The following is a 14,386-nucleotide window of genomic DNA, read 5'->3' as shown; positions in this document are numbered from 1 at the left end:
TGTGGATCATAACAAATTATGGATAACATTGTGAAGAATGGGAATTCCAGAACACTTACTTGTGCTCATGAGGAACCTGTACATAGACCAAGAGGCAGTCATTCCAACAGAACAAGGGGATACTGTGTGGTTTAAAGTCAAGGACGGTGTGCATCAGAGTTGTATCTTTTCACCATACTTATTCAATCTGTATGCTGAGCAAATAATCCAAGAAGCTGGACTCTGTGAAGAAGAACGGGGCATCAGGATTGGAGGAAGACGCATGACCAACCTGCAGTATGCAGACAACACGACCTTGCTTGCTGAAAGTGAACAGGACTTGAAGCACTTACTGATGAAGATCAAAGACCATGGCCTTTAGTATGGATTACTCCTCCACATAAAGATAACAAAAATCCTCACAACTAGACCAATAAGCAACATCATGATAAATGGAGAAAAGATTGAAGTTGTCGGAGATTTCATTTTACTTGGATCCACAATCAACGGCCGTGGAAGCAGCAGTCAGAAATCAAATGACGTATTGCATATGGCAAATCTGCTGCAAAAGACCTCTTTAAAGTGTTAAAAAGCAAGGATGACACTCTGAGGACTAAGGTGCGCCTGACTCAAGCCATGGTGTTTTCAATCACCCCATATGCATGGGAAAGCTGGACAATGAATAAGGAAGACCGAAGAAGAATTGATGCCTTTGAATTATGGTGTTGGTGAAAAGTATTGACTATACCATGGACCGCCAGAAGAACAAACAAGTCTGTCTTGGAAGAAGTACAGCCAGAATGCTCTTTGGAAGGAAGGATGGTGAGACTTGGTTTCCCATACTTTGGGCATGTTATCAGGAGGGATAGATTGACACAGTGGCTGCAACGATGGGCTGAAACACAGCAAGGGTTGTGAGGATGGCGCCGGACTGGGCAGTGTTTCGTTCTGTTGTACATGGGGTGGCTTTGAGTTGGAACCAACTGGACGGCACCTAACAACAACGACAATATTCACAAAAAGTGAAGAGTAGGGTCCGTTACTGCAGCAGCTTAACAAAGCCACGTCTGACCAGCTTCTCTGGGATTGTCTTGGCTTTCTCTCTGTAGTCACAAGATGCTGGCAGCACCTCCAAACACCATCCTTACGTGATGATGTCCAGAGGCAGGAAAGGGAGAGTCTTGCTCCATATGTCTCTTTTCAAAAGGGAAGGACCGTTTCCTAAAAGCGCCCCGCCACCCCCCCAACCAGGAGACTAACTATGTCAGTGTGTATTTCTAACCCAGACATTGGTAAGGAGAATGGAATTACCGTGTGGCTTAGAGGAGTCAGGATTCGGTCCCTAGGACGGAGGGGCCATGTATCCCTGACGACATTGTCATCCAATATGTGAATAAAATCAGAATTCTGTTAGCTGGGAAGAGGGCGCCAGCCACCCCATCGATAGAGCACTAAGTAAATTATGGTACATCCGTGCAATGAAATTCTGTTCAGTTGTTTAAAAAGAGGTGGATCTGTATGTATTGTTAGAGAATGTCAAAATATATGAAATGAAGAAACAAAGATGCAAAAGGTGCTCCTATTTGTGTAAAAACTGAAACAAAAAATGGTCTCTCATATGCTGGTATTTGCAGAAAATACTTCCGGAAGGATCTCAGAAATAGTTTGCAGTTTTGCTCTGGGGGTGGGACAAGGGTAAGACATATTTATAATTCACTATATATCCTTTTAAGGAGTTCTGGTGGTACAGTGGTTATAGCACGCGGCTGCTAACTGAAAGGTCAGCAGTTCAAACCCACTAGCCGCTCTGCAGGAGAAAGATGTGGCAGTCTGCTTCTGTAAAGATTACGGTCAGTGTTGGAAACCCTATGGGGCAGTTCTACTCTGTTCTGTAGGGTTGCTGTGAGTAGAAATTGACTCAACAGCAACGGGTTTTGGTTTATAGATCCTTTTGTACTGTTTGGCTTTTTCCCCCAGGACCATGTATGTGTGATTTATTTTTCTGTTTGTTCATTAGAAATAACTACGTGTCTAGAGAGACAAAGTAGAAAAACATAACACATGTAAATAAAAATGCCAGGATACTTTATATAATGCTTTATGCATGTAAAAATACTTTCTTGTCTAATTCATCGAACTTTTTAAATGTACTTACAACATACGCCCACACGAAAACTTTTACACAGATGTTCTTATTACCATTTTCATAATAGCCAAAAAGTGGAAACAACCCAAATGCCCATCAGCTGATGAGTGGATAAATAAAATGTGGTATAATTCGTACAGTGGAATGCTATTTGGCAATAAAAAGGAATGAAATACTGATAAATGCTACTGGATGGAGGGGCCTTGAAAACATCATGCTAAGTGAGGAAGCAAAATGCAAAACCCCATATATTACAGAAGTCTGTTGATATGCCATGCCTGCCATAGGCATGTCTATGGGGACAGAAAGTAGATTAGTGGTTGCTTAGGGCTGTGGAGGTTGGTACAAAGGGAGAAATGTCTGCTAAAGGGCACAGGGTTTCTTTTTGGAGTGATGAAAATGTTCTAACGTTAGTTGTGGTGATGGGTTCACAACCACATGAATATACGAAAAACCCCTGAACTGTACCCTTTAAATAGGAGAGTTGTATATGAATTGTATCTTAATAAAGCTGTTTTTAAAACTGTACCTACTTTGTTTTTTTCCTACAACTGCCAGCAGAATTTTCAGGAGCATTGCAGGCTCTCTGTAAACACAGTAGAATAAATGGACACTTACTAATACCTCTGTGCTTTTTCTGAGAATTGGTTACTCCTCTGGCAGGTTCTCTCTCTCTCTTTTTTTTTTTTGCACATGTAGACTCTTGTGTTTATCTTTCTCCAGAAAGCTTATCACAAATAATTTATTTCCATTCTTCTGCTTTCATCTTTCCTTTAAATATGACCCTGCATACAGTTTACTCCTATTTTTAATAATTGGGGGAAAAAAAAAAAAACACCTCATCAAAGAATTCACACATAGTTTAAAAATAAGGTAGTTTTAAACAGTTTGTAATGAAAAGCAGCAGACTCTGATAGCCATCCTTCCTGCTCCTATTTCTGCTTCCCAGAGGGAACAGTTTTTTAACTCTGTGTTTGCCTTTCTGCTCATTATTCTGTACTGCTGAATAGCCCGTATATCTATGTCCCAAAGTGACTTCCAGCTAAGATAGATGAATAAATAGCCGACTAACGTTTGACCAGTAGTTTGGCTGTACGTAGACTTCTAGGCTGAAAATAATTTTTCCTAAAAAACTTGAAGGTATTGCTTGATCATCTTTTAGCACTGTGTTGCACGCTCCCAGTGCTGCTGTAACGGAAATACCACAAGTGGACGGCTTTAACAAGCAGAAATTTATTGTCTCACAGTCTGGGAGGCTAGAAGTTGGAATTCAGGGTGCCAGCTCCTGGGGAAGGCTTTCTCTCTCGTTGGTTCTAGGGGAAGAGCCTTGCCATCAATCTTCCCCTGGTTTAGGATTTGGCCTGCAACTAGATTTGGCCCATAAGCTGAAGTTTTCCCAACTCCTGTTTCAGGGCATTGGGGCTTAGTCTCTCACTGAATCTGGTCAGAAAAATCTCTCTTTTATTTTCTCTTATATTTTCCTTCAACTTCTTTTTGTTCTACATTTTGGGAGATTTTTACAAATGGATCTTGAATCGCTTTTATTGTTAACAGTCATTTTTAGTTCCAAAACCCCTTCTTTGTTCTCTGTTCCCTTTTTATAGCATCCTAGTTCTGTCTTAGGGATGCAAGGCTTACAAAATATTTCTAAGGATACTACTGACAGTTTTTAAAAGTGTTTTGTTTCCTGAATTATCTCTTTTCCTTTGGGGACAGTTTTTCTGTTTGTACATCTGTGATTTCTGGTTGTCTAACAGTGAGAGAATAGAAAAATCATCTGTTGCTTCTACACATAAAAGGCCTAAACATGCAACAATTACATATTACATTTTTAGTTACCATTTATATTTTATATATTAAACCCAATGCTGGCATTTTTGTTAAATCTCTACCTGAAATTAGACACAAAGAGAAAATCTTTGATAATGTGTGTACGTGTGTGTGCGCGTGCACGCATACCATCCAGATGTTGTCATCCAGATGTTGAGATGGTTTGTGAAACGTTGTCTCTTCAGTGTTGGTTACCTCCTTTGTTTCAAAACCCCTTGTGTTTTTTTTGTTTTTTTAAATAGTTTCCAGCATCCTCCAGCTGCTTCATCACTCCCGTCCCTGCTTCATCTGCTTGCTAGTGAGTTGTTGAAATCACTCCCCTGCTGATGGCCCTCTCGTATTACCTTTGCGAAGATGGTTTTATAAACTCCATTACTATCATTTAATAGGATCTATGGGAGAGAGAGGATAAATGTTTGTGTTCAGGTTGCCTTTTTGAAATAGAATTCTCACTGCACATTTTTAATTGTATTTTTGCATTTATTTTGTGCCTCCGATATACAAAAAATAAAAATAAAAAAACACTGTAAATAAGTCTTTTATTTGTGTAGAATTCAGTAGGGAAGATATCACATATACTCAGTTAACTTTAATAAAAGGCGGAATGTAGTGAATGTAGTAAACTGCTTTGAAAACAGAGGGATAGGAATAACCTGCAAAGTAAGGTTTTGGGGAGGAGTTGGCATTTGAGCCCAGCTTGAACCATGGGCAGAACTGGGACGGGGAGAGCTGGAGGAGGTGTTGCAAATGGAGGGATCTTAGCATGTGCAGAAGTACAGGTCAGAACACGCAGCAAGCAGCGAGTAGCCTGTTTCTAGAGTGATTAGCGAGAAGGGTTTACGTGTATGAGTGTGGACAGGGGAGCAGTTGTAGGAAATGTAGCTAGAAAGGCCAGTTGGGCTCAGATGGAGAACAGTCTTGCCATGCGTATGCATCTGGAATTACTCTGAGGCCCTTGGGAACAACTTTGGAGCAGGGTAGTAGTATCGTGACCTAACCTGCCTTTTAGGTAAGTCATCCCAGTTGTAGTAGGAAGGATAGATTAGAAAGATAAGATAGTTGAGGTAGAGAACCTTGCTAGGAAGCTACTAATTATAGTCTGAACCAGGGCAGCAGAAGCCTGAATAGATCAAATATTATAGCTTTTTTTTTTCTTTGCAATATTTATCGAACATCTGCATTGTCTGCCAGGTACTTTGATAGACACTGATACTTCTGATTTATTTTCTCAAAATGTTTTTCATGGCCGTGTCTCCCTCCTTGCTCTCATACCAGCCAGAGCACTCATCACTTTGTGCCTGAGTTACTGGAGCTGCAGTCCTTATGGACTCAAGGGTCTCTCTCCAGTCCGATTCATCTGTGAACCAGACAAAATAGTATTTACATACTACCCACATCATCTTTAAAATCGATGTCCCCCCGCCAATCAAGACTTTAACTCCTTTTCTGAATTTCAGTGTTCTTAATCTGGCCCTACACTAACTAACCAAATTTTTCTTACCACTCTCTAAAACAAAAATGTTCTTTGTCAGTCTGATCTCCTTAAAGCCTGCTCATTCTGCCCCCAAGCCTTTTCTTGCATGACTTCATTGCTGTGAATGTTCTCTCCACTTTCTTACTCAAATTCTTCACATTCTTCAAGTCTCAGCTCAAGTTTCGTCTCCTCCCCAAAACTTCTACGTCCTTATTAGAAAAGATTATCGTCTTACCTTTTTTTCTATCCCCACGTTGTCTAGCACTTGACCGGGGCGTCTATCCTCTGAGTTGCTCTGTGGTTACAATATGGCTGCAGGAGTGCCAGCTATCTTAACCAAATTCCAGGCTGGAAAGAGAAATGCAAAGGGCAAAAGCTGAGTCAGCCCCCAATAAAGAATCCTCCCACAAGTCCCATGCAATAACTCCTACTAGGTTGGCCTCATTGTTTATCCCTACATACAAGAGAAGCAGTTATAGACTGACATATTCAGGGTCTCCGTGTTGGACAATTCCAGGGGCACCATTCACATAGAAAACAATGCATAGAGTGGGAGTGTTCGATATCTTGATCTGGGTGATGATTATACAGTGTACATATGTAAAAATTCATCACCTGTACACTTGAGATTAGTGCACTTTATACTTTGGTGAATGTATGTTATGCCTCAGTTTAAAAAATAAAAAAGGTCTGTGCAATGTAGTTTCCTTGGGCATGGTGCTGCAGAGAAAACTGGGATTATGTTCTTAGAAGGCAGGGAAAGCGGATATGGGTAGCTAGATAGCTTCCTCACTCTTTTAGGTCTTTGTTCTGAAGGCTATGGATATTTTTGACATGTAGACCAAGGTTTGAAAGTATTGCAGTGTTTAGTGTAATATACGTGTCTTAAGGAAGAAAAACAACCTAAATGTGAGAATTTTTTATACATTATGTGAACTCTGGTATAAGAAATGTATTAAAGATTTTCTTTGTGTTTGATATTAAGTAGATTTTTCAATTGACCTTTAAAATTTTCAGCAAGAATGAAGGCACCAGCTTTGAAAAATAAAATACTGCATGTTAATTTTTACTCCTGTGCTATAAAATACGAACAGTAAATGAAAACTCAGTGTATACTTTTTGACTGTTTATATACTTTTATAATAGAAGCAATAAATGATTTTATCAAATCAGTACTAAAACGATTCAGAGCCCTAGTTTCCATGAAATCAGCATCCACTTTGGATAGTTCTAACCTGATAAATGAGAAGTGAGTAAATAAAATTAACAATGAGAAGTTAATACCTATATTTTGGAGTCCCTGGGTGATTCAAATGGTTAAGCACTTGACTACCAGCTGAAAGGTTGTTGGTTCGAGCCCACCCAGAGGTGCCTGGGAAGACATGCCCGGCGATCTGCTTCCAAAAGGTCACAGCCTTGAAAACCCTGTGGAGCAGTTCTGCTCTGCACACATGGGATTGCCATGAGTTGGAATCGACTCAATGGCAATTAACAACAACAGCATTTATATTTTAAGTGCTTGCAAAAATTTCAATAATTTTTTGAATTTAATTTTACTTTCTTTTTATTTTAGAAAAACTAAAAACAACCAACCAAATCCACTTTGTTGTTATAGTAAGACTATCAGAAAATGGTTGGCACATGACTTGTCTGTTTTAGTGTTAGAAATTCCACGTAATTTAAAATGCATTGTAAATAACAGGAATTTAGAAACTGTGAAATATCCAGGTATTTATTTCTCAGTGTCTGTGAACTGATAGTCACTTGTTTTTAAAGAAATGTGTTTTCCTTACCTAGGTCCACCCTCAGCAGCACCGGCTTCTTTTTGAAGTGTTTGATGAAAATCGATTGGTAAGTTGTGTGTGGAACTACCCCACAGAGTTTCCAAGGAGCTGCTGGTGGTTTCCAACTGCTGACCTTTTGGTTAGCTGCTGAGCTCTTAACCACTGTGCCACCAGGGCTCCAAGTTTTATGGTACTAGTATGAAATATGAAGTCAGGGTATAAGTCAATCGAGCAGCAAGGGGAAATGGGTTCGGAATCTGTGCTTTGAAAGATGATTTGGGGTAGGTAGGAAGACTCCTGGCCAAATTGTCATGTAGGTAACATTTTTTTTGCCTGCCTGGTGCTCTTTTCCTTCCTTCCACTCTCCTCCCTAGCACCCCTCCTGGCTGTCAGCTGATTGAAGGCCTGTTGTGAGAGGAGAAGCTAGGCCCTTAGTCTTGCCTTTCCTCACACTTGTCCATGTACCCTGGCCTGTAGCTCAGGGCTCAGGGAGCCTTCTCCCAGAATCTCCTTGGTTTTGCCTGCTCCCTGCAGTGGCCTCTCCTGGGCTGACCTGTATCCAGGTACAACATCCCATCCATCCTTGTACCTCCATTCTTCTGCAGAGGAGCACTGTCCTCTTTCCACAGATGAAGGAATGAGCAAATCAAGTCCTCTAAAGGATTTCCAGCTCTTAGAGAGGAAAAAAGCAAAGTACAACTTGATTGTCTTTTTATAAAATGATAGTTATGGTTCCTTATTTTCTAAAGACTTTATCTTGAAGTCCTACCCTTCAAATTTTGTCTCTTTGGGATCCTACTTCAAACTGTCTTCTGAACGTCTTGCATTTTAAACTTGTAAGATTTGAACATACAGATATAAGAACAGTGTTATGGGCCGTAATTTATCAGCTTATTACACACATTACCAAGAAGAAACACTTTTGTTCATTTTTAAGCTACCAAGGAAACTGGATTTTTTAAAGCATCTGTTTCTAGTATTAGATACATGATATACTTTCCCCCCTAGATGATAACTGTACCAGTAACTGATATATTTGCAAACAAAATCTGTTAATGAACATCATGAAAAGCAAAGGTGCATTTTTACTGCCAAGGACTCTTCATTGATGACTGGCAATCTAATTTTTTTTAAGACTGAGTGACAGAAGTTGATTAGGTTACCAAATATACCAAAGCTGTGGAGCTTTTTGTTTTCTGTGTTTTGCTTTTTATATAGAATAGGAAATGCTTTTCTTTTCCTTCTATCTGTACAAATCTGTTTTTCTTCTAGATGGGACCAGATGAAATTTAGTATCAGTGTATTTTTAAATCATAAAGTATATCATACATACAAAGAAGTCATATGATACAGATTTTTATTTTTTAAATAATGAGACAAACTCTGTACTTATTTCTCAGCTAAGAACTAGAACACTACCAAAATCTTTGAAACTCTACCTGTGCCCCTTCCCAACGGTGCATCCTTTCCTTCCACTATAAGTAGCTACTATTCTGAATATTGTGTTTATCATTTCTTTGCTTTGCAAAATATTTTTATCATATATGTCTGTATCCCTAATTTATTGTTTCCTTTTGCATATTTTTGAGTTTATAAAAATAGTATCACTCTTGAGTACATTCTTCTGTGACATGCTTTTTTGCTTAATTTTATATTTGTGAGATTCGTCCGTGATGACACATTTTCACTGATGCATAGTATTCCATCATAGGCAAATGTCATAATACCATGATTTATGTATTTATCCTCCTTAATAGATATTTGGGTTGTTTCTAGTTTTTTGCTATTATCAGTCATTGAACCTTCTTGCTGTATCTCTAGGTCTATGTACGAGCGTATCTCTGCGATGCTATAGAATCTCTGGGTCATGGTATTAGTGTGTTACGTTTCCTGTTACGGATACTGATGTGAGTTTCTCCCTGATTTTTGGGTGTGTCGTCGGTGAACTGTTTTATTATCTGAGTTTTTGCATATTGTCTACAAGAGACACAGCTTTCTCGCCTGCTTGGTTGTCTAGTCCTTCTTGACAGTACCTTTAGTATGGTCTGACTATTCATTCATTGCTAAAATTGATGTTTGTCATCTACTCACTGGTACATTAACATTTCTTGAGCATTTATTATAAACTTAGTAGTATCCTTTAGTTGGAAAGGAGCATGGTGGTACAGTGCTAACCAAAAGGTCGGCAGTTGGAACCCACCAGCTGCTCTGTGGGAGAAAGATGTGGCAGTCTGCTTCCGTAAAGATTACAGCCTTGGAAACCATATGGGGCAGTTCTACTCTGTCCTATAGGGTCGCTATGCATCGGAATCGACTCGATGGCAGTGGGTTTGGTTTTTTGGTTTTTGATGAGTTGGAAGAAAAAAAACATTGTCTCTGATGTTAACAACTGTATGTTTCTAGATTGGTTAAGTATAACGTTAAAAAAAAAAAAACTTTTAATTAAAAGCAAAAACAAAAAAATGCGTTAATCATGATATTGTAGATCCCCACACCAAGGAGCCAGCAGCCCTGTTGTAATCCCGCTTCTGCTCCAGCACGTTAGCTTGTAACCCTAGACAAGTCATTCAGTCCCTCTGAAAGTATTTTCTTGTATTTAAAAAATGGGTATAACAATATTTGTCTAACATAAATTTATTGGAAGGATAAAATGAGATGGCATCTATGAAAGTGCTCAGAAAATTATTCATGATACAAATATAAAGTGTTATTTAACATTTATGGATATGTGCATTTATGGCTCTCAGATGGCATATTTTTTGTGTTAACTAAGGAATGCCTTTTAGTGTACCTGCTGTGTTAGATGACTCTGCTATGTGTTAGAAATATAGCTGCTTTTCTCAAGAAGCTCACTTTGCCAGCAAAAGGGAGCAGGAGACAATTAGAACACGGTGGTGTGTCATTCCGGGCCTCTGATTTGTTGCTAGTTCTAGCAGGTAATCGAAATGTGTAGATCACCGAGATATTATAGAAACTCTGGCTACTAACCAAAAGGTCGGCAGTTCGAATCCACCAGGCGCTCCTTGGAAACCCTATGGGGCAGTTCTGCTCTGTCCAGTAGAGTCTCTGTGAGTTGGAATCAACTCAGTGGCAACAGGTTTGGTTTAGTTTTTGGTTACAGCTGCTGTAGTAAGACGTGATCTCCAGCAGTGAGTGACCTGCGCACTGTCAATGCCGTTCTCCCTTTATTCTCCCGTAGCCTTCACAGCTTGATTAAGAACATATCCTTTCCCTAGCAAACTCTCCTTGGAAATGTGAGAAGAGAGCACAGTTATGAATCGAAGCAGAAACAATTTCTTGTCATCTGGAAAGCTTTTACAGTATAACTGATACTTGCTTTTGAGAAAGAGGTGGCTTATATTCCCTTTTTTCAGCTGATGTAAGACCTGACGGTTCTAAGCTGTAGTTGTGGTATGGTGGTGATGGTGTGGATAGTGATAGAACATTTCAGAATGATACGCCTTTAAGAAAATTTTATCCACCAATAAAAAAGTTGGTGCCTCTGTGTCACTGACCTAAACGTGTGTCTGCACACATCCAGCCACCGAGGATTTAGACGACTCCTTTGTCCTGAGGAGAGATGTGTGCTCTGCTGCTCAGGTTCAGTGGCCTCTCGCCTTCGAAGTTCTAGTCAGTGATGAGGGTTACTCAGAGTCTGCCCGTACCATGTACGCAGTGACAGCGTTTTCTGTGTGTGTAGACAATCTATAACCAAAACATCTCAGAATGTGGGGCCGTGGGCTTCCATCTAATCCTGAAACATTATCCTTTTAATGCCAGAATATGAAATTCTCCTGGACTTGCCTAGATTCCTCCTATAAGGGGCTGCCACTAAGCTCCTACTCTCTAGGTGCTCTGCACTGGAGTTAGGGTTGAGGCTTTTCTTTTGGCAACTGCTGGGCTGAGGGCCTGCGTTTTACCCCAGGTCCCCCAGGCTCCACATGGCAACTGCTGGGCTAAGGACCTGCATTTTACCCCAGGTCCCCCAGGCTCCACATGGCAACTGCTCTAATAGTATTACACATGGCATGCGATCCCAGATCTCAGCCAGCAATGCAGGCTGTTCAGCCCCTCTAGAATTTAAACTCAGGCTGGGTTTCTAGGAAATGCGTATATTTCTCTCACCTTTCCTTGGCTGGGTCCCTTTCTGCAAAATTTTAAAGCATCACTCCTTCTTATCCAGCTGGAGTGTTTTTTTTAATATTTCTTTACAAGTAGCAGCTGGATCAACTTCAGTTAAAAATACAAAACAAAACCTGAAAGGCAGTGTCGGGCAGTCAGAGTGACGGCATGCGGTCCATCCAGGGCCTCCTCTCTGGTGTTATTTACTGCTAAGTGTGCCCAGCGTGAGCCCAGGAGGCTCAGAAGAAATGTTTAGCTGTGGTCCTCACACTCTGGAAGCTTTAAAATCTAGTTAGGGGGTGTGAGGCTTACCGACAAGACGACGTTTATCTGGCCACGTACCTGGGTTCATAATTTTGTTAACAGTCAGGGGAGCTTTGCTTATTAACTGAAAGTTTTAGGCCAGAGACATGGGCGGTTAGATCTCTTTGACTAGCCTACTAAAAATGATCTATTCTTTGAGTTGTTAGACCTTTAACTTAACCCAGAAAGGAAAGCTGAAGTCACTTGAAGGCAAAGTAAAAAGATTGGCTCTTTCTTCTATAAAGAAAAAGGATGATAGGAGAATATTTGTGGAAATTTGTATAATCATAAAGGAGGTTATATCAAACCAAAATAACAATAATTTTATTGCTGAGTTTCTAACTACTGTACACTTTCTAAAATATAATACTCTCATTCCTGTCAGACATATAATTTAATAAATTCCCATATTTCTAGTTTGTCATGTCTTAACTAGTTAAAAACACTGTTTAGAAAATTGTGATTGAAAGCAGATTTATCTTAGGCAGTTTTTTTTAAAAAAAACAAAGTACAAGTATATGTTTTATATGTTTGCTTTTGCTTAGGAAAAAAACTTACTTAGAAAAATACAGCTTGGGTGTAGTACCATGTGGTATAAACAACTGAACTATTTTACTTTTTACTTTCCTATGAATGAGCCAGTATATATTTATTACTGGAGTTCCCTATAAAATTCAGGTAAGGGGTTTAAATATACCCTAGAGTATTATTTAAAAATAAATTTGTTTCTTTCAAATAGAATACCAACCTTGGTGTATGACATTTGGTGGGGGAAGTTAAAATATTAAACTTTTATTACCTAGTAAACTGAAAATAAATGAAAGGTTAAATAAATACAAAGCAGAAAAAAACTACGTATACAAAATTCACAACGTCTGAGAGGACAAACGGTCGACTGTTTTCTGTGGTAGGAGCTTTATCGGTGGGGTAGCAAGTAATTCCACCTCTAGGGCAGTGCTTAGCACTCAGAAATGTAAACAAATACGCACTTTGTTTGTAGAAAGAAATCTGCAGCATGGTTTGTATTTCTTCAGAGATATCAAACAGCTGAAAGGATTGTTTCAAAGCACCAGTAGGGGCCAGCAAAGAGCTCTTACCGTTCTTCAGAACAGACTTGGCATTGAGATATGTTTATTTGATGTGTTAAATCTTTTTTAGACTTCTTTACTTACCACAGCACCCGTTTAACTGAATGAATTGCAGAGACAGTGGAATAAAATATTCTATGTGCTCAAACTAGATGAGGGTATAGTTTTTCTGCCTAATCTACATATATTTTTAATGGAATGTTTGCTTAGCCTATTTCTTGGCAGAGTTTGAATAGTCAAAATATAAATGGCATCATTTAAAGACTGTACTGCTTGTCTGGAAAGGGCCTTAAATTACAGGAGAAAATGCTTGGTGACAGTTTCTCTTAAACTTTTTTTCCCTCAGTCCCATGCTCAGTTTTTGTAATAGTATTACTATGCTAATTCTGTAGTTCAAGTTCTTAAGGTTTCAGCTCTTATAACTAATAATTGGAAGCTAAACTGTATTTGATTTAATGCTGAAGTTGTAATTCACCCAAAAGTTTTAGTATTTCCAAATTTTGAACTGTTTGAATTTATCATTTTAAAAAATTAACTGTATGTATTCCCGTCTGCGTTAACTAACTTGACTAGATTCCTAGTGTGGCAACCATTTGGAAATTCAATCCTTGATTTGATACTCAATTACATGGGGTTTCATTCCTACCCACTTCCTGTAATTCTATACCTATGGGTAAAAATGTTAGTGGTCAGAGTCCACTGGAGAAGTACAGGCACAGTGATCCAAATAGTTAAATGTGCATTTAGTAGAGCTGGAGTGAAAAAATACTGTTTCAACTTGAAGTGCTGGGAGATTGTTGTTCTTGTGTTACTCATTCATGCAAATTGGAGAAGGTATAATTGAAACAAGGTTGGCAGTGTTTGAGTCAGTGTGCTGCTGCTGAGCTGAGCTCAGCTTAAAGGTCGCTGGAAATCAAGTGCTTTGTAAGTGAAGGCATTTTGACTGCAAGTGATTCAAGACATTTTGGAAACGTCAGTGTCAGGAATGGGCCGTCTTTTTCCTTCTGTGATATCTGGTATCTGAGGTTTTACTAAGGGGAAAGGCTACTGCCTACGAGCCTTTTTAGATACCGCAAATGATTTTTTCTTTCGATGCAGTGCAGCTGCTTTTAGCCTGTCTACGGACAGAGATCTTCGTTACGACTTTCAGCCCTTAACATGTTTGGAAATGAGAACAAATGGCACAAAGCTTACGATTGCACTTTGCAGCCAGAAGAAGCAATACTTACCCTTTGTCAGAAACCTCCGGGGATGATTTGGAGAGCAGTGTTCACATGTGTTTCAAGAGACCAACACGGATTTCAGCGTCTAACGTGGTTCGAATGAAGCTGATTCCTAGACAGACTGCACTGGCTCCTTTAATAAAGGAAGACGTCAAGTCTCAGGAAAGAGCGTCTGAAAACGTGAATAAAAAGAGCAGCTGTCTACACATTTCGCTACAGCCAGCAAGGTACAGTGGATGCCTTCAGTCTAGCAGTGTCTTAACTGACGGTGATGATGCTTCCCTTCCTTGTGTCTTGAAGGAAGGCATTTACAGTGGTACTGTGGGTGATAATGAGCTGAATGCCGTCTGTAGGGGCAGCCTTAGTAACTTTTCAGCCAGTGATAGCGGGTCTTACAGCAGCAACGGTAGTGATTATGGGTCATGCACTAGTACTAC

At 39.6% G+C, this 14,386-nt stretch overlaps 1 protein-coding gene across 5 annotated transcripts in view; it reads left to right on the top strand.

Moving 5' to 3' along the window:
- The window catches only part of NEDD4 (NEDD4 E3 ubiquitin protein ligase), a 115,771-nt gene that overhangs the window by 29,397 nt on the left and 71,988 nt on the right, over positions 1 to 14,386 (top strand). For 4 of the 5 annotated variants that reach the window (XR_002823761.1, XR_002823762.1, XM_023729653.1 and 1 more), the window contains exons 6-7: positions 4,198 to 4,253; positions 7,227 to 7,280. Coding sequence is in view for 3 of the 5 variants with exons in the window: in XM_023729653.1 (XP_023585421.1) it covers positions 4,198 to 4,253; positions 7,227 to 7,280 (110 nt within the window). In the remaining 2 variants the exon portion in view is untranslated. The remainder of the gene's footprint in view (positions 1 to 4,197; positions 4,254 to 7,226; positions 7,281 to 14,386) is intronic. The other variant, XM_004374594.2, reaches the window with a different exon arrangement.

The sequence above is a fragment of the Trichechus manatus genome, unplaced genomic scaffold (assembly GCF_000243295.1).
Source record: "Trichechus manatus latirostris isolate Lorelei unplaced genomic scaffold, TriManLat1.0 scaffold00030, whole genome shotgun sequence".
Classification (NCBI taxonomy): Eukaryota; Metazoa; Chordata; class Mammalia; order Sirenia; family Trichechidae; genus Trichechus; species Trichechus manatus.
Note: the sequence above shows the minus strand (reverse complement) of the source record. Positions and strands in the feature narration are given on the sequence as shown.